This window comes from Carlito syrichta, unplaced genomic scaffold (genome assembly GCF_000164805.1).
Source record: "Carlito syrichta isolate Samal-C Ts95f unplaced genomic scaffold, Tarsius_syrichta-2.0.1 Scaffold308805, whole genome shotgun sequence".
Taxonomy (NCBI): Eukaryota; Metazoa; Chordata; class Mammalia; order Primates; family Tarsiidae; genus Carlito; species Carlito syrichta.
In genome coordinates, this window is record NW_007252901.1 from 635842 (window position 1) to 663679 (window position 27838).

At 39.6% G+C, this 27838-nt stretch overlaps 1 protein-coding gene across 11 annotated transcripts in view; it reads right to left on the minus strand.

Annotated features, from left to right (window-relative positions):
• Window positions 1-27838, minus strand: part of PARD3 (par-3 family cell polarity regulator) — a 675053-nt gene that overhangs the window by 173833 nt on the left and 473382 nt on the right. For 8 of the 11 annotated variants that reach the window (XM_008065798.2, XM_008065800.2, XM_008065805.2 and 5 more), the window contains one exon: window positions 27254-27485. In XM_008065798.2, the coding sequence (XP_008063989.1) occupies window positions 27254-27485 (232 nt within the window). Of the gene's footprint in view, window positions 1-22143; window positions 22269-27253; window positions 27486-27838 lie in introns of those variants that run through there. The other 3 variants (XM_008065809.2, XM_008065808.2, XM_008065807.1) reach the window with 2 other exon arrangements.

Consider the following 27838-nt stretch of genomic DNA (forward strand, 5'->3'; position numbering starts at 1 on the left):
TGGTAGTGCGCACCTGTAGTTCCAGCTACTTGGACGGCTGAGGCGGAAGGATCGCTGGAGCCCAGCAGGTTGAGGCTGCGGTAGCCGGGAGCGGCCACTGCACTCCAGTCTGGGCGACGGAGTAAGACTCCAACTCAAAAATAAAAATTAAAATTAAAAATAAAACAGAGAGCTTGGAAAAAAAGTTGATAGAGAAGCAAAACATGGCTTTAGAGATGATGCTGTGTGGGGAGAGAAGATGCACAGAAAAAATGCCAACACTCCACTGAGGACTCCTTCACAGAAGGATGCAATGGATGAGCCCTGTCTTTTTCAGAGTAGAATTGATTGTAACATTTCTAAAGCATGCGGCTTTCTTCATAAGAGATGCAGCAGTGTTTTCACTCATTCAAAGTAATCTCAAAGCAATCTGCTAAATGGGTTTTACTATGATGCGTTACAGATGAGATCACTGTTGTCTGGCAGATCAGTCATATATATCATCACAGTCAAAAACGATGGGCAAACGTGCATTTGGACACCAATGTGGAAAGCAAAAAGCAAACAAACAAAATAACAACAAAAATGGCAACAAATGCTATTGTTTCTATACAGAAATTACTGTCATTAAAATTAACTGCTGTTAAGAGTTTCCTTGCTATTAAAACCATTATTTTGGTCATTACTAAAATAACATAATGCAGTATAAATATCACTGAAATATTTCACCACGTAAACTGTAATATTTCCACTGGTATCAAAATTAGAGGTCTTTAGAAAAAAAATATACTGAATGACAACATGTAGCATCCTGCTATAAATAAAGTAAAAATATAATTAGTTTTGTAATGAAAGGGTTTTTCCTAATACCATATTTGGAAGCATAATACAGGAAAAAGCCTTAAAAATCAGCTGCCATATTTTAAAATAAATAAACAGAATACCCAGGATCGATTATCTTGTAAGCTTTAAGGGGCAATCTTCAAAATAAGATTTTCTTTAAAAAACAAAACAACAACAAAAACCCCACTGAAATGTTACCTAGAACTCTGGTATTTCTCACTAATTACCAAGGTCTACATGTCTAAGGAGGACTTTGTGACAATACTTGTCTGATCTGACTAGTTACCCTAAGAAATGTACAGGTTAATTGATACTGCTTGGCTGGGGAAGAGAATTTAAAATGCATCAAATATGAATGCAATGTCAGCTACCAGAAGCTAGGCCTCCTCCGCCAATACTCAACTCCTGCACTGGAGTGGTCAAGGTAGTCACCTAATTCAATACTCGGCCCTATATTTTGCCCGTCATTTCTACGAATTTGCACTATCACATGATACACTCTATTCTTTTTCTCAGGAATTCATTTTCTCTTTCTGAAACTTTCCATTTGTTTCTGGAGGATATTCGTGTTTACACAGCCATTGCATAACCTGTCTTTGACTACCGCTTATTGTGGTAATGCTGTCATTTGCCCTAAAAATCCTTGATACTAACTGCCCAACAAACCAGGCTCAAGATCCTATACAGAATAGCATAATCCATACTCTGTCAATCCCGTTCTCTGTGTGGTTCAGGAACACATTGTTAAAGCAAAGCAAACATGAGCTTTAAACATCATTTCTTTATAGCTCTCTGAGTCATACTTTTCCTGAGTGGTTTTTGATTGAAATTTCTCAGAAAACCTTTTCTTCAGTTAATTTTGGTGCTTTTCCCACATTCTTGGTGTGAGTGTTAACTTCCCTCAACTCAGCACCCTGTTCTCTAACACAATTACCAGTTTATTTTTGCTTAAAGGTCTAATAGGCAATTGTTCTAGATTTTGGCTAGTCATATATCTTTGTAGATGGTTCTGTTGTACTCCTGTCCGTATGTACTGAAGATACATGTTCACATGCTATGGAAAGTCAAAGAAGGTTAAAGATTAGCCTCCTAGCTCTATTTCTTTATTTGATAGACAAGGAAACTGAGGCTCAAGAGTTACAATGTGATTACAAAATCACACTGCAAACTAAGACTAGAGCTCAGGTAAGCTTAAAGCTAGTTTCAAATATCTCAATTGGCTGAAACTTGGATATTATTAAAAAAAAAAATTCCCCTTTGTGTAATACAATTGAGCACATGTTGTAGAATGCTCTTTTGATTACTTAATCACATTCAACTAGAATGTGTTGAATTCCTACTATGTACTTTATCTCACTGATTTCCACAATCAGCAGATGAGGTGTTACCATCCTCATCTTAAGGGGAGACTTCAGGAAGCATAGGGGGAGTCAAGGATTGGTCAGTTCATATAACAAGAAACTAGCAAAGCCATAACTCAGGCCCAAGATACTTCTTTCCACACCTCAACACCTCACAATGAGCATTAAGAAGTTTTCATACTGAGTAGCTAGTTAAACAACCTTTGTTTAAACAAATGAGATACAAATGAGGTATAGGGGACACACTGTTTCTGAATTAATCTTGTCCATGAAGGCCAGGAATCTAAAGGCAAGATCAAGAACTGCTCCTAATGATTGGGAAGGATCATAAAAACTGCCACACACCCATTCGCAGGACACTGTCAACATTTCTCAATGGAGTGACTCCAAATATCAAAATTGTCTACACTTGCATATGCAAATACTGTAAACCAACCATGGAAGCATGTCAAACTGCCCATTTCCAGGGTAAACAAGGAATTCACTACATGCATTTATCTTTTGTAATGGTCTTTCTCCTGGTCTCTGGTCATATTTTTGGTAACTCAGTCACTATCTATCAAATGAGAAAAATAAAAATAAGATAAGTCACTTCTAATATGCATTTCCTGTGCAAGATCTTACATATTTTAGTGACATTTTAAGAAATTGCTACCATGAAGGCGTACTGATTTGCTCAGCAGTAGATTGTGGCAGTGCTGAATGAATCAGAGAAGAGGGGCTGATTACAAAGAGTAGAAATCTCTTATTTAGGCAAAAAAAGCATCTTGGTAATCAACAATGATGAGAATGGAGTCTTAGGATAGGGTACATGACAACTTGATAGTGCTTTTGTAAGATGGGATGCAGTTTTAAGTCAGTGGAGTTTAGCAGAGGTTCTCTTTAAAAGGAAATTCACCAATTTAAGAATCATTATTTGATTGTACAGAATTTTCATCAGTGCTAGTCTGATTAGATTTAATAAACGAAATTTGTGTGTTGCCTGGCATTCAAGAAAAACAAGGTTTTTTTTTTTTTTTAAAGAAAAAACAGCTTCTACTAACCCAAGCTAAAACAGCCCTTCTATGTGTAATGTACCCTTAAAGGATAACATATCCTTTTCAGGACTGCTATTAAATGTTCTTATAAGTGCACTCTTCTCCAGTATAACCTGTGTCAGCTAACCAAGGATGCACTGATATGCCTAGTAACCTGACACTTCAGACATCCCAGGAGGATATGGAACAAGGAAATATTAAGACAATAATTGAGAAATTGAAAATAGAGGAGGAGAAAGGGAATCAAGCACAGAATTCATTTCAACTTTATAAAAATCACTGTAATCTCCAAAGATCTAAAAATACAAAGAAAAAAAAAAACAAACCACTGTGGAGTCACACATAAATACTTAAGGGGGAGGAAAACAAACAGAGTAATCCTTCAAAACACAAAACAAAAACATAAATAAGAGAAATAATGTTTATAATCTATACTTAGAAACATTCTACTAAGATGAGAGAAGATGAATAGATGAATATCTTAATTATGATGGTGATGCTTTGAGGCATCAGTTAGTACACAGACCTCAAGACAGTTCTTGTGGCAGATAAAATCCCTCTTTGTAAAGGATATATCTTTGCTTGATATACCTTATTTTTTTCAAATCATACCCACAGAGGTAATCAAAGCATACTAAAACTAAAACCTCAGATACACAAATGCAAGTACTATGCAAATTATATTTTTGTTTTCTCTCTAACAAAATTTACCATAAAATATACGTGAGGGGAAACCCCAAAAAACCAGAATTTACTTATAAAAAAGTGTATTTATCCCTACATACTTAAACTCCAGTCATCTTTAAAGTACTTTCCGTTTGATGAAATACACCTATTAAGATGCTTTTACCACAGCTCAAAACAGTTTTTGAACTTGGCAATTTGGATGCCTTTTAGTGCTTCTGTCAATTTTTGTTTCATCTCTTTCACATCAGGAAAATGTTTCCCTCTGAGGACTTTTTTTCATCCAGGGAAACCAAAAACCAACAAAAAACCAAACAAACAAAAAAACCGGCTCAGGGTGAGATGGAGAAAATAGAAAGGGTGGGGCACAGGGGTCATGCTGTTTTGGGTCAAAAACTGCTGAACATTCAATGCAGTATGGGCAGGTGTGCTTGTAAATCACCCATCACGAAATGGGAAATGAGCTGAAAGAATCTTCCCCCCCAAAATTCACTGAAGCCAAACACTGCCTCTCATAACAACAATAGCTGGTTCACTGATGTCCATGGATTCCTAGAATACTCACCTAGTGGTGGAAATCTGTACTACAAGGAAGCCACCCTCCAAAAGATAATTCCAGGCTGTTGTTGTTGTTGTGTTTTAGTCCCCCCTGTATATATCACACACACATATATACTTAAACATAGTAAAAATACAGAATTCTGATTTTTCTAAATGCTTAATTTGGCACTGAAATCAGCCATGTCCACGTAAAATGATTCTGAGGGTGCCTTTCACACAATTACTTCTCTGGATCCTTTCTTTACTACTATACTCCTAATTCCTGCTCTGTTCATTTTAATGCATTATTGTTTCATAATACAATACTACAAATTGCAAATTACATTTGGCTCAAGGAGTGATTATGAAAAATACGATCACTGCTGCCTTTGCTCGAATAACTCTGATAATAATGAGAGATTGATTGAGCTCTAAGCAGCCCAAGTGATGAGAAGGGTCAATTTGAACATTTCTATTAAGCTTCTTTTGTTAAACCCAACACTTTGCCAGGTCAGAGGCAAATAATCATACCCTACATCTGGTTACCATGGTTTTCCTGTTCCTAAAGCATCAGAACAATTTAGTAAGTGGTATTGCCCTGAAGGCAGTCCCCATAAGAAATGCTAATGAGACCTAAGTCACAAAAACACATCCATTTAAAAGGGCATTTGAAGGAAGGAAAAGTAAAAGGTAGAATGGTATTTTACTACACACCCTTTTTCTATGAGGACAAAGAATAGGGAGTATTTAGTAATAAAGATAATCCTAATAATTCCTATTACGATTTGCCTATCTAATGCTCAAATTGGTGTCCAGGTTGTAAATGCTTATGAGGTCATGCAAACACATACACAACATAAGGGTACCTTTTTAGAGTTATAAACATCTATTCTCAATCAAATATACATTGTGATTCAAATTACACGCTTTCACTAGTGATACAAAGCGATACATAAGTTACAGTAGTTGAAACACCTTCAAATACTTTCTTACGCTTATATGTTTATAGAGTAGATAAAAGTCACAAAGAAAGACAGATAATATGATCATTAAATTTTTTTGGGGGGGGGAGAAAATCCCAGACTTTTTTGCATATAGTCCCTGGAAACTTTGAAAGATTAAAACTTCCCCCAAAGACCTCATTATCTGTAAAGTTAAGGCGTCAGTCAGCACTTTTTTCTGTCGATTATAAGAAACAATTTCTGTTGATTCACATTTCTTAGAGAATGCTCTCTACAGAGTAAATTAAGAGGTATACATTTTCATCTTCTACCTTTAAGCTAATTTGCATATTCAGGTTTGACATTAGGGAGCTGACGGGTCTTTAAGGCCCAACAGAGGGCTCTGTGGGCAAATTGCCAAGAACTGGAGACTACATCTAATTCTTAGGACAGGGAAGAACAAGCAGATTCCTGCAGAGGGAGCAGGTTTCTCAAGCCAAGATGGAGAAGTCTACCTGTGTCACATTGCCCTTTTAAAGAATAAGGGGCCAAAGGTCACATATTTGGTTAAAATCAGTGTCCTTGCAGCATAACTGGGTTCTGGAGAGTTTAACATATATAGAAAATAATGATGAGACACCAAAAAATGTCAGTGGCTCTTCTGCAGAAAAGATTCTTCACTCTTATGTACTGTAGTTTCCTTCTACTAGGACATAAAGCACACGGGGTGCTATTGATGACTCGCTGTGGTTAAAAGCCCAACTGGAAACTAGAATCCGAAATCCTGGGGTGGTTTCAGGGATGCAGCGACAGGAGGTTAGAATGAAGAGAAGTGTTTACTACCTCATCTCCAACCCGCACGCCCCTCATGTGAAAGGGAACATGAAATTCACAAATGTCAAACCACCACATTCTTCCTTATTCGACCAAGCAGTTCAACAAGAGACCAAATATAGAACTTGTTGATTTGTGCACTGGCCTGGAATTCCTCTCATCTCCACTCATTTCCATCTTCTCAGATCTGTCACGTCTGCACTGCCTGCTGTGTGGTCTCAGACCCGAGTCTGACTTGCTGGCAATTGAAAGCACAAGAGGAACCCGAGGCAACACCACGAAAACCCGTCTACATTTTCAAGTCTCCCCAACCAGACCTGTTTTTACAGGGTATTAATATGTTGCTTTTTGCTGGCTGCAGTTAGAGGCTGTCTGGTCTAAACTAGTGTGTATAATCATGACATATTAGCAAACCTCACCTCACTAAGGACGGTAAATGCACAAATCCCAAAGGGTAGAAATAACCTATAGATCTTTTTTAGTAAAGAAATTCACAATCTCTGTGGAGGACATAATTCAGAAATAATTAAGCTAAGGGCAGAAAAGCCCATGGGAAAAGAATTTAACAAATAAAATGAACAGACAGGTGAGCAACACCTGAAGATTTCAAAAGTTTTCCATAGGCTTTCTTTCATTTAGTTCTTAAAAGTAAATGTGAAGGTGGAAACCAGGAGATGAAGGCTGATGTGTTTAAATGCCAGAGGTGCTGGGTTGGGGTGGGGTTGCGCACAGAGGGGCTTCAAAGTTTAAATCCCAAATTCTCTCTCCTACTGTACACTCTTGTCCCTTTGAGGTTTACCTCAACAGCTTTGAATGACTAGGCTCTTCATGTTGATTTACACGCTAAGAGATCATGAAGTAAACTCTATTACACTAAAACTATATTTACAATAAACGTTTAAAAAGTTCACTATGTAAGAATCTTCAACTAGATGGTAAAATTACATCAAGTTTCAAAAACTTGAAAGTAGTAAATGTAACTTTAACTCTTAAAGACCCACCAGAATGCCTGGTGTGGTGTTACTCAACACAGAATAGCAATCAGCACATGCCAACAATGGATAGACTTGAAAATAATCTGATAAAAATACCAAAGCATTCAGGTAACACATACGGAGATCAATAACTCAATTACAAGTCAGGGTCAGACAAAACTCTTGGAGTTGAGAACTTGGCTAGGGTTTAAGACAACTGCATTCACTAGGTTATTTTCATTATTTACAAAGGATAAGAGTATTCAAAAGACAGTGGTAGATCTTCACCCACAAATACTCTATATACTAGGACTACTTCCTAAAGACTAAAGAAAGCAGTCTCTTTCTACTACGATGGGTAGGGTTGAAGACAGATGACCGTCTGAGTCCCAGAAGACAAGACATAGCAAACTAAAACAAGAATACATTTGGGGATGTATCCATAGAAACCAGAAGAGAGCCAAGCACGGTCACACATAACCCCAGCCATGGTGCCTGTAATCCCAGGTACTTGGAGGCTGAGGCAGGAGGATCGCTTGAGCCCAGGAGTTTGAGACAAGCCTGGGCAACAGAGTAAGATGCCTATCTCTTAAAAAACAAAAACCAAAACCAGAAGATTAAAAAGATGCCAAAATCTGCATTAGAACTCTAATAAAGAGGCTAGCACCAAAACCTAGAAAGACAGAAGGTATTTGATGTATGGCATATTTTAAAACACATAGCACACTGCTAGCAGAAGTTACCACTTAGTCAACAATAGACACTATTTTTCTAACACGAGTATCTATACCTTCATCTTCTCCTATGTTTCTAAGTAGCTACTCTAGTTACCTAAACCATAACCATCTCAGGGGTAGCTATAATGTATTCCGTCATTTGTGGTCTACTCCCTGTCTTTTTTGGTTAAACCAAAATAATCTGGGTAGTGGCAGTTACTCTTGGCCAGCACAATAAATGGTGGACAGGGGTCCGGTACTATGAAGCAGCTGTGATTTCAGAGGCCTGAGACCACTTGGTTTCCGAACAGCGAGCCGGAGGGGCAGGTCCCAGGGGCAGCACTGCACGGCAGGTGTTGTGAACTGCTTTCCCAATATCTGTTTCCTCTCTCTCTTTACAAGCAGAATCCCGATTTGGCTGGGAAAGGAAATATAACAACTTGAGCTAAAACTACATTTCCCAGCATCCTGTGAAAACAGGAGCAAAAGAAAAAGACAATAGTTAAGAGCACGACCTCTGGAGTCAGAATCCCAGGTTCAAATCCCAGCTTTAATTCTTACTAGCTATATGGCACAAAGCCACGTGAGCTGGTAATGCCGGGCAACTCATTTAACCTCTTTGAGCCTCAATTTATTTTTGGGTAAAATACAACCAGCCTCACAGGTTGACTGTGGGGATTAAATAAATTATTCATCATTGTGTATTGGCATATATAAGCACTCAATAAATATTAACTACTTAGTTATTCTAAATTTCTGGTTCATAGAAATTGATCACTGACACTTTTGGAAAACATCCTTAGAAAGAAGTGGACTTAGATAAAAGTTACCTTTTCCCCTTTTTCCTCCTTCCTGTGTAAAATGCTAACAAGATAGCTAGAGCTGTAACCATGAGGTGACACTGAGGACAGAAACAGACGTTATGGCATGCATGTTCATAGCAGCATTATCACAATAGCTACCTGTTCATCAACAGATGAACAGATAAACAAAATAAAGTATATACACACAATGGAATATTTTAATTCCTCTCAAAAGGAAGGAAATTCTGACACATGCTACATCATGGATGAACCTCAAGGACATTATGCTAGGTGAAATTAACCAGTGACAAAAAGATAAATACTGTGTGAGTCCACTTATATGAGGTGGCTAGAGCAGTCAAAGTTATAGAGACAGAAAACAGAATACTGGTTTCCAGGGGTGGGTGAAGAGGCAAACGAAAAATTAGTGCTTAACGCACACAGAGTATCAGTTTTGCAAGATCAAAAGTCTTCTAGAGATGGATGGTGGTGATTGTTGCACAACAAAGTGAATGCTCTTAATGCCATTGAACTTGACACTTAAAAACAGTTAAGATGATAAATGTTACATGTATTTTACCACAATTTAAATAATAATGATAATAATATACATTAAGGATGGTTGAATAAAAAGGAGGTGGTGACACTGATAACACCCTGGAGCCACCATAAGATCTGAGGACTTCTGATCTCCAGACTTTTTTTTTTAATGAGAAAAAAGTAAACCCTGGCTTGTTTAAGCCACAGGTACTTATTCTATGCTACAACCAAAGCAAGTTCTCACAGACTTAGTCATGGAAATAAGAAGGAAAGAAGGAGCATTTCCTTCCCTATATTCGGCCTCCCTATATTCAGTGAGAGAAAAGGAAACTATATTCTTCACAACATCTTTAGAAATGCTCTCACCTTCAGATCAATACCTCACTGGTTCTGTCTTAACAGTTCCCAGCAATCAGTCTTCTCAAGACGTACACCCATAGTGGCCAACAGAGGGCAGGGTGGTGCCAATAGCCTCCCAAGGGGCTAAGAGCAGAAAAATTGAGTCAACTGAAAATAAACACCAAAATGAAGCCCCATCTATTTAGGCCAAGGCGGCCATTGCAGCTGACAAAGACTTTCAGCATTGAAAACAAGAGGAAAACAACAAACTATGAGTCAGAAATGATTTTCATTTTTTCCTCATTGTCTTTGATGCTATTTGGGGACTCCAGTTGGTGAGGAGAGATGGCTTCACACACTTCCTATTATGGTGGCTGGTAATAACTGCTTTCTCTCTAATTAGATGGCTGCCCACCAGCTGCGTGTAAAGACAACGGTGGAAGACACTCCTAAAAGAAGAGGTCCTTTTCCTTTGCTGACCAGATGAAATGGAAATAGGAGGAAAATTCTGCAATAGTGACTGAGAGGACATCCATCTCACAAGAAAAATAATGTTCAAAGGAACTTTGCCAGAGAAATAAGCAGAAGTCTACTCTAAAGAGTAAAGCATAGAACTTTAAGAATAAAAGATATTAAGACTTGAATGGATAAAGCAAATTTGAAAGTGAGACTTTTCCAAAACAGAGTTCTAAAGAAAAAAAATATTATATAAGTATTTTCTATTTGTTCATTAAAATTGAGAAGGAAGCACAATGGCTCAAGCCTGTAATCCCAGCACTTTGGGAGGTGGAGGCGAGAGGATTGCCTGAGCTCAGGGATTCGAGACTAGTCTGAGCAGCATAGCGAGACCTTGTCTCTACAGTAAATCAAAAAATTCGTCAGGCGTGGAGGCGCATACCTGTGGTTCCAGCTACCTGGAAGGCTAAGGTGGAAGGATCACCTGAGCCCAGCAGGTCCAGGCTGCGGTGGCCGTGAGCAGCATGCCACTGCATTCCAGCCTGGGTGACAGAGTGAGACTCCAACTCGAAAAAAAAATTGAGAAGGCAGACCTAAAATCTTGGTGGTAATCCATTTGAAGAGTCTAATAGAATCTAACTATTACTAAACAGCTAACTACTTATGTGTGCTACATTTTAAAAAATAATACTTAGTTTATAATATTTTATTGCTGAAACTACAAAAGAAATCAAAATTGTGTCACAGCAGGAAATACATATAATTCTATACTTCCCTGGGAAATACACTTCCAGAAACAAATCTAGTGAAAATGTTTTTTTAATGCAATGACCGTAAAGTACACAATACACAGAATGACTCATAAAATTAAAAATGCATGTAAAAATAATAAAAAGTTTGCATTAATAGTTGGAACATACCGAGAACTTTATATCCCCTTGGACAGAATATGAAAGATGGACACTGTTGTCCCGAAAAATAAAGCTATCGGCAAATCATGGTTTATGACAATTTTTTTTTGAAGCCCCAGGAATAGAAGCATTCATGAATGATGGGAAAGAGGCCTTGTGAAAACATAGCTTGGAAATGTAAGGACAGAGTAATGTCTTCTGATTATGTATTGTAATGGTTAAATGTCACAATTTTTTTTTAAAAAGGTTGTTTGTTTGTTTTTTTTAAAAAAAGGTAATTTTCAAGCTGATAATTTGATGAAAAAAGCTATATATCTGCCCTAAGTACTTTTCTTGTTCTGTAAGCATGAGGGAAGATTGGAAAAAGCTAGCTGATTTATTTTTTGTTGATATTATTTTGTTTTATTATTATTATTTTTTGAGTTGGGGTCTTGCTCTGTTACCCAAGCTGGAGTACAGTAGCATGATGATGGCTCACGGCAGCCTCAACCTCTTGGGCTGAAGCGATCCTTCCACCTCAGCCTCCCAAGTAGCTGAGACTCCAAGCATGTGCCACCATGTGCGGCTAATTTTTTGTAGAAATGAGGTCTTGCGATGTTTCCCAGGCTGTTCTCAAACTTCTGGGCTCAAGCAATCCTCCTGCCTTGGCCTCCCAAAATTCTGGGATTACAGGTGTGAGCCACCGCAACCAGCTAGACAGCTAATTTAGAATAGCTCTAGTGCCATCAGAATTCTCAATCCACAGCTAGTTCTGGAGGGTCAGGTGCCCAGCAGGACCACAACTGCCAAAACATAAAAGAAAAGCAGAGACAGCAACTGATATTGATAATCTCTCACCCATGAAGGAAAGAAGTGACTGATTCCACAGGCAGTAAAATCAAGCACTACATTTATTTTCCTCCAACTTATATTTTGGCAAATTAGTTAAAAATTCATTCCTCATATCCTAAACTCCACAATGCTTCACGAAAACCTATAGTTGGAATTAATATGTCACTTAAAATGTCACTTCCATTGCTCAAACAATGGATAAATTTGGTTCAGACTTTGTGTCTGTGCCTGCGTAGGGAAAAAGCTTTGCTTCTTAAAACAGGAATATGTGATATCCTTAACGTGGAACAGACATTATTAGTACCAGAGATTCTATCTATACAGGTGTCCTAGCAAACCACTCAAAATAGGCCCAGTGATATCCACTGACTAATCATTCCCATGCAGCCAAGCCCAAGAGGACTTTCTGACCTCTCAATGGAAGCCCTGTTGACTGCATCATTTTAATTAATAAAAACACACCCTCGTTTTAATGGCTTTAATGACCATATGCTTCTTCCCATTTTCCTCCTCTCTGCAGCAGCCTCTCCTCAGTAACCAACAACTCCTTTCTCCCTCCTGCCCATGCCCTGGTCTCTCCTCAGCTATGAAGGGGCTTCAGGACTCTGTCTGACCTACTTCCGTCCCTCTTTTCCCACACACACTTCCTAGATAGTTCCCTCCACTCACACTGCAGGACTTCACGGTGTATCTCACATGTCTATGACTTCTCTTTTTTTTTTTAAGTCAGAATCTCACTCCATTGCCCAAGCTGGAGTGCAGTGGCACACTCAGTCACCCCACCATTGACCTGCTAGGCTCCGGTGATCCTTCTGCCTCAGCCTCCCAAGAAGTTGGGACTACAGGTGTGTGCTACCACGCCTGGCTTATTTTTTCATTTATTATAGAAACAAGGTTTTGCCAAGTTGCCCAGGCTGGTCTTGAAACCGTGGGCTAAGGCAATCCTCTCACCTAGGCCTCCCAAAGTGCTGGGATTACAGGCTGGAGCCACCACACTCGGCCATCTATGACTTTCAAATCCCTATGTGTCAGCACCCATGCTCATGCACTCACCAGTCACCTCCATGCGGATGTATCACAGACTGGTCAGATTCAACTCACATGTCCTCCACATAGGCTCCTCTGCCAGCGCTTACTAGACAGGGTGTGATTATCCCCCCAGCTGACTGGGCCCAAACGTGGGGATTCTTTCTTGCTGTTCTCTCTCCCTTGTTGATTACATCTCATCAAATGATCAAGTCCCCTAGATTCCACCTGAGAAATACATCTATATGTCTCTGTCACCCGGCCACCTCTATTTCTGCTCATGGTTTTGGTAACAGTTAACAGTTCCTAGCATCACCCTGGTCCTGCCCTCTAGTTCATTCTATACACTGTAATTAGAGGATCTTTTAGTTCTCTAAACATTGCAAATTCTATCAAGTCATTCTCTTGAATGGCTACACACTGTCCTTAGGGGAAGGGCCGAGCTTCGTCGAGAGTCATTTAGGAGAGGCCCCCTATCTCTCCAATGCCTCCAGTTTCCATCTTCCACCCTTGCAAACCTAGAGGATTTCCACCATCTAAACAGTGTTTTTCAATTTGTATGTGGAACCTATTAAAGATCTAAAATTAATTTGGTGGGACTTACCTAGCATTAAAAAACAAATGAATTATAGAATAATATAGTACCAACAACAGCAGCTCATATCTATTCAGTACTTACTTTGTACCAGGAGAAGTTCTAAAATGTTTTGTATATAGTAATTCATTTTAGCTTCAAAACAACCCTGTGAGGTAGGTACCATTATTATCCATACTTCACCACTGAAAAAAGTAAAGCACAAACAGGTTAATTAACTGGCCTCAATAAAGACTAGGAGCATAGAGCCAGGATGGGAAGCCAGGATGTTCAAGGCAGAGTTGAGGCTTTTCAACACCACACTATGCTACCTCTCAGCAAAATATACACGAGTGCTTCACGGGGAGAAGGGCAAGCATCACTTGTTTTGTGAAACATTTACATTGGCTATTCATGCAAGTATGTGTAAACTGGGTTGTGAGGGGGAATGTATTTCTTATTATGGATGATATCCAAAAACTTTGAATCCCATTGATGCAAAACATTCATTTTGCTAACACCTCTTTCAGGGAGATAACTCAAACACCATTTGGATCTCAGTTTAATGTAATTTTCTGGAGGTAGGCAGACTTGACTCCTGGTCTCAGCTGGCCTGCTTGCTGTAAATTCCCACAACAATTTCCCTTCCCCCTTTTCCTGAGGTCCACTAATTCCAGGCCCCATGTGTTCAGTGACTGTCATTTCTCAGTTACATCCAGTCCTAAATCCCGGACACCTCACAGAGCACCTAGGGGCAGGCTCTCTAGTAAGTATTTGTGAATGAATGAAGTGAGTGGGTTTAACGCATAATTACCCACTCCAGCACCAGCCTTGAAAAACAAAATCCTCATGCTCATCAGAAACAAGTTTTGCCAGGTGAGTAATACAATGTCCAAATTTATTTTACTGCCCCAGTGAGTTTTTTGGGTGCCAGGAAGGTGAAATTTTATGTGTATGCATCTATCTACTGTGTGTGTTTCAGAGTCACATCGCACAACAGCTGGCATGGTGAGGCAGAAGCCAGAACTGGATGTGTGAGAGAAAGGTGCTATTCCCTGGAGAAGCAATCAGGGCCAGAAGTCCACGGCCAGCCCCTCTAACCAGGTACCTGGCGGCCTAGGGAATGCAGGCATCAGGCATCACTTCACAAGCTGAAACCCTCCTCTAAGCCAGATCTGCGGCTCATACTCACCAATTTGCAAAGGAGTAGTAAATATTAATCTTTAATGGGATACTCATCATTAAGTGCTGAAATAAGATTACCCATCAGGATGGTTACTGCTCCTTTGCAAATGTACTTACCTGAAAGTTGAGACTCATCAAACCAAGTTTGTTTTAGGGCAATTGCCTTTCCCCTGGTAGAGCCAGGACAACTCAGGCGGCAGCCAAGTATTCTGCACAAGTGATCATCAGTGCTTTGCATGCACTGAGCGCTAAGAAATACCAGGTGACTGGCAGTTGCTATACCCTAGAAAGAATATCAAAGGAAAGTTTTCATCCTGTTAGAGCACCTATACAGTTGGTCCAAAGCGTATATTCTAAAACTGTTCCAGAAACAAGTTGTTAGACAAACTAAACAAACTAAAGAGATGTCATTTTCTCAATTAAAAAATGTTTTTAGCACTATATGCTAAAGTGATATAACATTTTTTAAAATAAAAAAATCTGAAATCGTAGGAATTCAAAAGTTAAACTTTAGATGATTTCCTAATGACTAAAATCAGTTATAAAAGCAGGAATTAGAAGAAAACTTCTTCTCTACAATCAACAGCTAATAGCAATTGACAAAGGCCAGGTTTAAGGATCCCAGACAGATGTGAGGCAGGCAAGTCTCAGCTCAAATAGCCTCCCAAGGAGCAAAGCACTAAGGGTGAGCCATGGTCCCTATGGAACAGCAAGGATTGGGCCATTTTGTAATCTGGGTGGCACTGACAGGGCAAGACTTGAGGTGGAGAGAAAGACATAGGAAATATCAGAGCAATGCATAAAAGATGAGAAATTACTAGCACATTCCAAGGAAAAGAAGGATGACCTCCCAATTACTTTAATAGGGGAAATAAAAGAGAATAATGGTTGAATAAGAGCTGAGAAGCAAGAAGGTATGTAATAGGGAAAGAGGAAGATGAGAATAAAAACAGGAAAGGAGGCAGAGTGTTTATAGGACTACAAGGCCATCTTGAAATACAGCCAGAGTAAAGTCAGCATTTAAAAATCACCCCCCTTTGGGAGGCTGAAGTGAGAGGACTGCCTGAATCCACAGATTCCAGAACAGTCTGGGCACCTTGGTGAAACCTCATTTCTACAATAAATCAAAAAATTAATTGGGTGTGGTAGCATGCGCCTGTAGTTCCAGCTACTTGGAAGGCTGAGGCAGAAGGATCACCTGAGACCAGCAGGTCAACGCTGGGATGGCCGTGAGTGTGCAACTGCACTTCAGCCTGGTCGATGGAGTGAGACTACAACTCAAAAAAAAATCACCCCCATTGGTGTCCTGGAACAGGAAACATAGCTGTCACATGGAGTACACATAGGCTTGATTTAACTGGCAAGTTTTTAGTTAGTAACAAAATCCTTAAGAATTATTTGGTAGGATAGAAAGGATGATAGACAGAGAAAGCTATAGACATCAAGTAGGAACAAAATGTAAAAGTCAAGTTCAAAGGAGACTAACTTCCACATTTCCAAGTCAGCAATAGGAATGCTTTTTCATAGCACATACAATAGCAATGCCACATCACGTGATGGATTTCATGCAATCTTGATTTCATGCAATCAGTTTTTGGGGGTAGCATAAGCCACCTGAAGGGGTTATGAAGGTTTAGCTGGTATAGAACAGAGTGGTTAGAAGCATGGAATTCAAGGCTGGCCAGTATTCAAACCCACCTCTTTGAACTTTTATGTCTTAGTTTTCTTATCCACAAAATGGACTAAAATGAGCACCTTATAAAGTTATGAGTATTAAATAGGTTACTGAAAATAACATTTTTAGCAGTATCCACTAGCACCAACATGCAGTGAATATTGCTAGCCATAGCATTGCTGGGACTCAGCTATGTGAGAAAGGTTTTTTTCTCCTTAAAGAAATCATAACCCTCATTTATACCCCATATTTTTAAAATAATTAAAAAAAATTTTTAAAGACATAACGACCAGCACATCACCTAACAAAATCAGAAACATGGGCTAATAAATGATCATGAACAACCTTCTAAATTGACCAAAGAACGGAAATGAAGTAATCTTGATAGAGCAAGTAGGGATATTTTGTTGCTGGTTTCTGACAGTTCAAAATCTCTGTTTCTTTCTGTAAACAGAGAATGCAAAGTTGTTCCTTCCTGCCTTTTTTTTAAAGACTAAAATTGTTAAATAACCAAAGAGACGATATTTTCATTACAAAAGAAATAGAAGTCATAATATAAATATTATATACATTATGGATGATGAAACTAAGGAGGCAAGGTTGTCATTGCCTCGTCAAATCGTTCCTCATTTGAGTATACAGTCAGGAAGATTCCAGGCCCCAGGAGTGGGTTCCAGGTATCTCAGGAGAGCATGTGGATATAGGTAGTAAGGAGAGAGAGAAGGCTCCAGTGGGCCCCCTCTTGGTGAGGCAGAGGTTGTCTAATCTGCTCTGGGCTGTGGCCTTCAGGAGTGAGGAGGCCTTTCACCAACTCACTCTCTCTGCAGCTGCTGCCCACAAAGCTTGTGAAGAGTAAACTACCAAGGTTGTGACTTCTTCAGGGGCAGAATCTTACATTACCTCCTGTACCCCGATGTTTTGAGGCTTAGGAAGACATGAACAGAACAATTCTAACATCAACTCCTTACTCTCAGGAGTATACAACTTTACAACTATAGAACCCACATCCTGAAAGTTAGAAATTGCCCAACATAAAGGATTTAACCTGGTAATCCTACCACATTTCTGTTGCAAGTCTGATGTGATAGAGAATACCTGAGTCATTGTTGACTCATAGCAGAGAAAATAAACTTCAACAATAGATTTGAGAATATTATATAGATATGGAGTATGAAAAGGCTGCTCTTAGGGAAATGGTTCCTCAGTCACAGGTGTGTACACACTGAGGACAGAGACTATAGCAGTGGCGCCACCTTCCAAAGATGGGGACATCAGCACTGCCCTGGTATGAAAACGTATTATAAAAGGCAAAATTACTCCCAACAGAAGTTTCTTATGTGCACTACTTACCACTAACTCCAGAAGGTTTATTTATTTATTCATGTGTTCAATAAACCCATATTGTCTTAGCTGGATTTCATCAGAAGCAGAGTCAGAGACAAGGACTCAGGGCAGTGGTTTAATGGAAGAAATGCCTGGGAGGGAAGTGGAGACGTGATAGCAGGGAAGAAAGGCAGCCACAAAGGTGTATAGTCAATCCTGTCACACTGTGGCCAAGGGGAGCTGAATCCCACAGGCAAACTCCAGAATGGGGTAGGGGGTGCTACCTCTCCACTGTCAATGAGCACATGGGTCTCCAGGGCTGTTAAACTACAGAACTGAGGGGGGTGGGGTGGGCTGGGACTCTGCATTTCAGACAGGCTCCCAAGTCCTGCCATGTTCCTGGTCTGAGGACCACCCTTGCAGGGCCAAGAGTACAGACTTTGTGCCTCCGCCTTATAAACCCAAAGGCCAGAAGGACAAGGGTACATTTACACCAGCATTCAGGGGCCATTAGTTGAGGGTTACTCCAACATGTTGCCATTCCTGGGCACTTCCAGCAGGCCCAGATAGACCTGCCTTACAAGGCTTTGGAGAGGCCTTGGGCATAGAGGCAGAGACTGGCCACTGAAGGGGCTTAGGCAACCTGCATCTGCCACACTTACTGACTGGGCACATGATTACCCCCTACGCAGTTTATCAGGAATACAGCATTTTTTAAAAAAGAGCTAACATTTCTGCCCATAATGAAGCCAAATAACTGGAGTGTATGATATTTTAGGTGTTAGTAAGTGTAAACGGAAAAAAATAATGCCAAAAAGTGGAATAGGAAGTACCACGGTGAGAGGAGGCAGCATTTGCAATTTTGGATAGAAACCCCTAAAAAGCTGACACTTGAATAAAGATGTTAAAGGAATGCAAGAGTGAACCTATGGATTCTGAGAAAAGAATATTCTGGGCAGAGGAATGAGCAAGGACAAAGGCTCTAGGGAACATGGCAGGGTCAGGAAAGAGGTCAGTGTTGCTAGAATAAAGTCAAAGGATGAGGATGGGGCTGAATTAAGGTCAAAGAGGTTGGGGTAGGGACAAGTCCCATAGGGCTCAATGAGTGACTCTAAGGTTTTTGGCTTTTTCTTTGAGTAACTTGGAAGGCTGTGAGGTGGTTGAACAGAGGTAGGAAATGTGATTTTTCTGACTTCAGTGGTAAGAACTACTATAGGGAAGAAAGAGTAGAGACTGGATGTGCAATGCACAAGCACTGTCAAAATCAGAAAGAGAAAGGTTGAGGCTTGGACCATGGGCCATGGGCCACAGTGGCAGCGGTGCAGGGGCTGAAAATACTAGGGCTGCAGATGTGCGATGAAAACAGAGAAAATGGAATTTTGCCTTTGTACATTTATATAACCTAGATTAATGAATGAAGGGTATAAGGGGAAAATAGGAGCCCAAGACTACTCCCAGATCTTGGACCTAACCAACTGAAAAAAACCCAAAAAACAGAATTGCCAATACTTGAGAACAGGAGACTCATAAGAGTAGTTCTGGGGAGAAGATTCAGAACTAAGTTATGAGCATGTAACATTTCAGCTGTCTGGTCGACCTTCAGGTGGGCATATCAAGAAGATGGTTAGAAATACAAATCAAGAACTTAGAGATGCCCAAGCAGGAAAAGTAGATTTTGGAGCCACCTGCCTATAGACTATATTTAGAGCCCAGGGGCTCTGTTTCCTGAGTATCAAAATTCTGTGTTACTGAAAAGCGAAAAATATTAGAGGATGGAGGACTGAGTCCTGGGACACTCCAATACCTGGAGCACAGAGAACGGGAGGGGAACCTGGCAAAAGTGACCTCAAAAAACAGCAGTGGTCAACATGCCAGGTACTCTGGAAGACCAAGATGAAGAATGAGAACAGACTTGGAATCTCCAATTGAAGAGGCCATTGGAGACCTGAACAAGAACGGGCTTTTTGATGTGAAAGGGGATGAAGGGTTCCTTGAAAGGCATTCAAGAGAGAATGGGATAATGGAGACAGCAAATACAAATCTACCAAAGGGTTTGTCATGACAAGTATGAGAAAAAAAATGAGATAATTGTTGGGAGGGTAGGTGGGACTGAGAGAGATTATTCACCAAGATGGTGGAAGCAACCACACAGTATAGGACAATGTGAATGATCCAACAGCAAAAAACAATTGTGGGTGATACAGAAGAGAGAAGAAAGAATTGCTGGAGGGATGTCCTAGAAAAGGCAAGAGAAGAATGAAATGGCTTCTGAGGTCTTGGGCTTGGCTTAGGGCATGAGGGTGCTCAACCAACACCCCGCCCCGCAAAATACAAGTGAAAAGGTTAGCAAGAGACATGGTTATTTCACTATGATCTGAAATTTAATCTGTTTTAGTCTTTGTTATTATTAAACACTGGTTAGAGGAAAATCACCCAACACTCAATTCTGTAAGAGGTCAAAAGAGAATGGGAATTCCCCAGTGAAAGACTATAAGGACACAATAATTACCTTTATGTACTAATTTGTGGCTTGATAAAAACACACTTAAGAATGACATGCACTTACATTTAATATAAACGCTACAGAGCCTCTAATGGTAACAAAACCATTTGGAATGACTGTTTCCAATATATGTCGTGGTGAATGTCATTAGCCAAGCCTGTCTTCGAGTACATTTTTCAATGGTGTGATAGTATTAATTTACCCTATGCTATTAGAAAGTGAATAGTCACTAGCCTTCAATTTTCACATCAACTGCAGAAAAAAAGATTCCATTTTCTACACAGTCTGGAATTGGAATTGACTTAGCATCTCAGAACTGTCAAAAATTTCCTTTACGAAAAGGTTTGCTTTACAGAGACTGTAAAGTAGGTGTCATCCTTGACACTCACATTCTATATTCATGCCACAGGTCTATGGAAAAGAAACGTTAAAGACCATCAGGAAAGGTCTTAGAGAGGCCCAGCCGTCATGCTTCGTGCCTCCTCTGGCTGCCTTTGCAGTCAGCGTGGACGCCGTGGATGTCAGAGGTTCACTATTTAAAACGACTAACAAGGAAAAGAAGAATACTCGAAGAATATGATATCAGCTACCCTAGAATTTGCCTTTGCTAACAGGTCAGTCTGACACTTATTTTCCTGTGTCCAAAATGAGAATCTCTGTTTCAATCCAAATTAAAAGAAATATACATTAAGTCCTTGGGATTTACAAATTCGGAATGTACTTGAAGGAAACCTCCCAGGATGTATAATTATAAAGTAGAGCTGTTCTCTGTCAAGATGACAAACAAGAAACAAACAAAATTATGTTAAATCTCCCGTTTCAAGTTCTTTCTCTTTATTACCAAGTATTGTTCCTGTATTTCATTGAGAGAGGGCGTGGTGTTCTATGTGCTTTTTTAACTGTCTTCCTTAAATCAGCAGCAGATTGTATAGAATGCTACTTCATTTTACCACTGTGAAACTGGTTACATTAAATCCCACAGCAATTAGGCCTGAGTTGCAAAACACTCCAACCCAAGCCCTGATACTTCCGACATGAGCAAATAAACACAGTTCTGTGTACCTCCTTCCTAGAACAAAGGTGTGGGTTTTCACGTGGGGGTGAGGTGACAGTGGACTGCAAACTGCCCGCAAGCAGAGCTAATTCCTGCCCATGGGCACCCAATCCAATTCCACGATACCCTTGACCACGTGGTTTTCTTCTTCATCTTCACATTTATTTTTCATCAGGATGCAATTCTAACATTTTCAGAAAACAGAACTAACTAAACACAGCCTTTGTCTGAAGTCCTGAGGGCCATGAATAATGAAGGAATTGTGAATTAAGCCTTCGTACAAGGCAGAAGGCTTCCTTCTGCGGTCCATCTGCACCAGCACTGGGATCTCTGTTGAGAATGCTTGGCCAGGTAGACTATTGCAGAAATATTTGTAAAAGAGAATGTGCTCTCACAACATGTGGTCTCAGCAAACCTCGGGATTGCTAAGTGTCAAAGTAACTCTACTTTTTCACAGTGGAAGAACTTGGTGGTTCAGCCATCCCTGCATATAGAAATTTGTTTTCCTAAATCCACACACACACCCCTTTTTTGTCTAAACTCTGTAACCCACAAAGGGACGAACCCTGGCCAAAATGCCCTTTCGAACTGGCCCATCTGGTTATCAATCCATCCCATGACATCTCATACATGATGAGTGACTATTCCAACCCACATACTTCATTACCTCCACTCTGTCACCTGTGACACCATGCCCATGTCCCCCAAGCCACTGTGGTACATAACAAAGACAAATTGGTGGTAGCACTCGACAAAATCTTGAAATCCTGATTTTTACATCCAATTGGTATGTGCTGATGATTTCTGAATACGCCAGCAGCGAGGACTATGGTTTTCTGCTATGAAAATGGGGCTAATAAAAAATGATAGTAAAAAACACGTCTCTGCCTTTTCAAGCAGTAATTAAAACCCCCAAGTTTGAAATCAAGATTGAAAAGTTCCAAATTGATTAACATGGAAATAAATAAACCATCAAAACTGCTGATGTCGTAAACAAAATTCGTCAACAACCACTAAGAATTCATCAAAAGTAAATTTATTGTTTGTTTAAAAAAAAACAACTGTGCAATATGTGCTGCTCAAGACACTTTTGAGTCTGGTTTGCTGTTCATCTCTTCTCAGGCTTCAGTTTGGCAAGGCTAAATGAGAGACACGGGACAGACACACAGTTAGTAGATGCAGGGAAGGGAAGCAGCAATAACTTGTGTTTGTTATTCTCTCAAGAGCTTAAGACACATCATTCCAACTACAACATTAAGTTTTACAGTCTGGTCTTGCTCAATGTATTCTGAAGACTATTATATTCCAAAAAGGAAAAGAGAGCAGTGTATCTGATTTCAACCAAACAAGGTTTCAAACCAAATTATCTATCTCCTCTTACAGATCTGAATAAAACAATGTTTCTGGGACCCAGGTAATCATTTTAAAGCCAAGTGGAGGATTCCGTTTTAATGCTTATACTGCAACATTCCTTTTGCTCTAGCTCTCCACAGCAATAGGTTCTCAATTATCACATGTGGACAACAGCTAGAAATACATCGGAGACAAGTACATAAGGTCACTTCTAAGAACCATCAGCTAAGGGTACATACAATTGTAAGATGTTCAAACAATAACAGTTCCAATTTTGTAGCAAAGCCATACCAAAATGCACCTACTCCAGGACTGGAAAAAAAAAGGAACACATAATTTTCAATTTTTAATATGTGGGATGACAGAATTTTATTATTGGGCTGGTTATTTCAATTTGGAGATGGAAACGAAGGCAAAAACATGTTGCTTAAGAATTCCATTGCTTTCCGTTAGAAACAAACATTTAAAACATTAAACAACAGATCTCCCTCCTTCTAAAGTACATACTCTGTTCCCTCTTTAGTGACAATATCATATAATTGCAGAATTCTCAGAAATATCTTATGGCATTAAATTTGAATAGTCAAGTGTCTGAGAATCAAACATATACTAAGACTCAATGTTTCCAGCCCTTTGCTCTGCACACAGAATGACTGCATTCCCAAGTCATGTTTCCCTGTTTTGTAAGCACATTCAGGTTTCTTAGATACAAAGCCATTTTAATTAAGGCAACAGGAGCTCCTTATGTGCAAAAGAAGATGTAGTATGAACAAGGAGAAATTAATACAAGTACGAAACACTTTGCATTTGTTATTTGATTCCTTATAGGTTTAAATTTGTGATTTAAAACTTGCAGTAAGACAGATTTTGTACTTCATATTCTCCATAATTTATAAACAGAAGAGTGATTCATACGACTCACAACATTCTTTCCTAGAGCTCTTTATCAATAATTAAATCATTTTTGTGACTACCATTCAATGTGTGAAGTAGAAAATCTGTATATGCCAATGACTAAAAATACCTATTCAAGGTATCATCATTCCCTCTGGTGGTTTTAAAAGTAGGGTCCATCTCTTTGACCCTTATATTTAACCAAAAATCATAGACAACCTGCTGAGGTAGAAATGGTGTATGAATGGGGTTGGTGAGGGGGGGTTGGCGGAGGACGGGGGTGGGGAGGCAGGGGAACGGATGTGTGGGAGGTGGATAACAGGATGGCGGGGGGTGGGGGGCTGTGAGCCTGTTTTTAAAAGAAAACACATTACTTCCTCAAGCAGACTAAAGAGAAAAAGCTCATATTCTTATGCAGGTCCTATGCTGCATTTACCTAGACAGCTAGAGACCCTGATATCTACTGTCCCTGACTTTCAGTCTTTGTTTTCTGAACCACAGCACAGACACAGGTGCATGACACACAAAGACATCCCTGCTTTGTACCTCAAGCCTGCACTAGTCGACATACTTGAGCCTTCTTACAAACGAGTGAAACATGTGTATGCATACACACATTTTGATTAAGCTATTTAAAAGCAACACTGCTAAGGAAATCATACCCTAATCTCCTTAAAAGAACAAAGAGAAAGGAAGAGACTAAATAAAAAATCATACTATAGCCTCCTATGTTGTTTTAAAAAAAGAAAGAAAGAAAGAAAACATACAAGAATCAACCTGAGGGTATATGCGTCTCAAATAATCAGATCCAGTAGGTATGGAAGAAAGTTTTGAAAATTCTAACAATGCTTTAAAGACTTTTCTCAAACACTAATGGCGTTTAATAATGGTATGAAGGAAGGATCAAGAGCAAACATTCAATAAAACAATAAGCTTATTTTATGTTTACTAGATTATTGTCAACTCATTTTCCTTTTTTTTTTTGAGTTGGAGTCTCACTCTGTCGCCCAGACTGGAGTGCAGTGGCACACTCCTAGCCACCACAGCCTAACCTGCTGGGCACTGGCAAGCCTTCTGCCTCAGTCTTCCAAGTAGCCGGAACTATAGGCGCACGCTACCACGCCCGGCTAATTTTTGATTTATCGTAGAGACAAGATCTCGACAAGTTTCCTGGGTGGGTCTTGAACCTGTGGACTCAGGCAATCCTCTCACTTTGGCCTCCCAAAGTGCTGGGATTACAGGCTGAGCCACTGAGCCCAGCTGTCAACTCATTTTCAAGGAGCAGTTATTTGGTGAGCTTTGACCCTTTCCCAAAGGGCTGAAGCAGTGGTTCGTAATCAGATAGAATCCAGCCAAATCCAAGGATTCTATACAAGATGTCTCAACTCTGCTCAAGAATACAATTACATTCTTCATGTGGTGGCATGTTTTCTCCTGGGACAAAAGTTCTGCTTATGAAATTCATAGACTTCCTTGGAGTAAATACTCCCACCATTCCTGATCACTGAACACGGAGCCGGGGAGAGCTGTGTAGCAGCCAGCAGTATATAGTATTAGCAGCAGGCCCATGTACCAGGTGTAAATAATCTCAAAAGCAAAGATCATATCAATGTAGTAAAAATAATTAGAAAGTGATAAATTTTGAAGATTAATTACCTTTAATTTTTAGATCATTTACTTAACGTTTAACAATGGCTGAGTTTAACAACCAGTTTGCAAAACTGCTAAAAATTGGTGAGCTCTCCCGAGCCAACATAGCCTGACTCCAATAGACCACTGATTCCACACAGACAGGAAAGTGTGGCTGTCCATGATTTTCTTACCAGCCATTCTTATACACTGGGAAAACATTAGACTGGTTTTTAGAAAGAAAAAAAAAACCTTCAGCCCCTTCACCTGAACATAGAAGCTAATTTTCAAGGCTATGCAAGGTCAGCTTCTTTATGACAAAACTGGTTTTCCTAACAGGTTATATATACACTCTGTAGATTTAGATCTAGTGAAAACACCACATAGGGCTTGACAGGACTTTTAGCAGAAAGAGAGTTGTACTATGTTTTCTTCAGGGTCCCTTGGAAACTTTTCCCCAACACTCTCCACTTTTCTGGTCCTAAATGGAAAATTCTACCATAGACCCCTCCTGAATTCTACAGTTTCAAGTGACAGAAAAGGATCATTTATAATTAATGTAGCTCCAAGATACTGGAAGTTGGTTCGTTTTTAATTGCATGACAAGAACAGAGTACTGTATCTATCAGAGAAATGTTGGCACATGAATGAAAACTAACAAGCCATTAGCGTTCAGTAAAACATCAGAAGAGCCCCTAGAAACAAGAGCGCTGGAGTCTCAGGAGAGGCTCCTAACAACTCTTATTCTCTAATTTAAAGACAGTAGTACAAATTCCTTACATTTTAATTGATGGGCAGCAGCCTTATTTCTGTGCATTATGTAGGTGCCAGCTTACAGGCTGTCAGTTAACAGACATGGAATGAAAAGCCCTCTGGCTAACACAGAAACTGAAATAAAGTGGCAGTTAAAGCAATTTCATCCTGGAAACTTCCTGGACATGGAATATAATGAAGAAAGATGACCGGACGGAAAATGCATTCAGAAGGAGTAGTACATGAACCAGAAAAACTCTAACGAAAAGCTATGAAAATCCCAATGTTCTGAAGCCCTGGAGGACAGAATTCCAATTGTCTTTAAATTAAAGAAACTACTACAAATAGGCCAGGGTCTGTGTGACTGTAAGTATACAGGTGCTCTCCTTCACCACTTAACTTCCTCAGATGTCTACAGAGCACATCTGTTGGGTTCCCCTCGGGCGGGGCCATGATGCCCACTCTCCAGGCCTGACTTATCTGTAACTCCCAGAGTTATTGAGGTCAACCTTGGGATCATAAATCAAGAAATTCCATGAAAATGAAAACTCTTGTTCGCATTTTGCAATTAAAAAAAGTAAAAAGGAAGGGATTCATAATGCGGGTGAACTACTTTTTGAGACGTCAAGTGGCTGTGCTGTATGTTTTCAATTTTCAACCATCATCTTGATATGTTTAAGGGTTTAATTTATGGAACAATCAAGCCAACTTTATATTTAAATGCCTGAATATTATAAATCACCTTGCATGAACATTTATGGGAGAGTTTCGGTGCAACTTCTGAATAACTTGTCACTTTTATTATATGGCAATGATTTGCAAAAAATGATATGCTAAGTAATCCTAGAGCATAATTTAGGGACACAAAAACAACTGTCAAGAAACAGCCAGAGACTACACGTAATGAAATCTTTACAGACTGAAGTAATAAGTATTAAATTAATCAACACAGCTTAATTGAAGCTCTATTTGTAATATTTTTTATTAGACTTGTTATTAATGAACCTTTAAATGCTATCACTAACTTGAGCTCTATACTAAATTTAAATAATGAACCATTGTTCCACACACAAAAAAGAACAAACACTGCTTTAATAGCCCTTTGTCTCAATGGGGCTTTTACTCTCAAGCATAACTAAGACATAGACAAGTCCCTCCTTCCTCTCAACAGTCATTTACATGGTTGTCAAGATATTATGTTTAAGGCTGCTAAAATGGTCTGAAATATGTAAAGTGAAATTTTTAAGAAAGTAAAAATACAGTATAAGTAGCTAATTAATTAAAAAAAAAATTTCTTTCTTTTATTTAGAGACAGGATTTCGTTATGTTGTCCAAGCTGGATTCAAACTCCTAGGCTAAAGTGATCCTCCCGCTTCAGCCTCCTCAGTAGCTGGAATTGCAGGTGTGAGCCACCCCACCTTGTTTTAGTAACTGTTTGTTCACCTCACACTCATGTATGTCCAGGAGGCTCTGGTTTGAGTGGGTAAAGACTTACCTGAACATGTCTCCCAGGCCCTTCAGCATTCCCTTCTTGGCTTTCATTTTATCCTTTTCTTTATCTCTATCTTTCTTCTTTTCTTTTCCAGTTTTATCCTTTTTCCTATCTGTCTTGTCAACTTTCTCTTGGTTTCCGTTCATTTGTCTCTCCAGAGATTGGGAAGGGAGATCACTGGCTGTAGACACAGACTCTCTTCCTGATCTTGAACTTTCTTCTGTGTCTTCTTCCACTTGGTAGGGAAAAAAAAAACACACACACACACATAGTGAAACAAAGCATCAAAAATAAGGAAGCTAAAATACATGCAAGGACTTGACTTTCTCCCATTTTTATAATTTTTTTATTGTTATTTATTTTTATTTTTCAGAGATAGGGTCTCACTCTGTGGCCCAGGCTGGAGTGCAGTGGTACGAAAATAGCTCACTGCAGCCTTGAACCCCTGGGCTCAAGTGATCTTCCTGCCTCAGCCTCCCGAGTAGCTGGGCCTCTAGGTACACACCACCACCCCTGGGTAATTGTTTTGTTTTTTTGTAGAGACAGGGTCTCAATATGTTGCCCAAGCTGGTCTCAAACTCTTGGCCT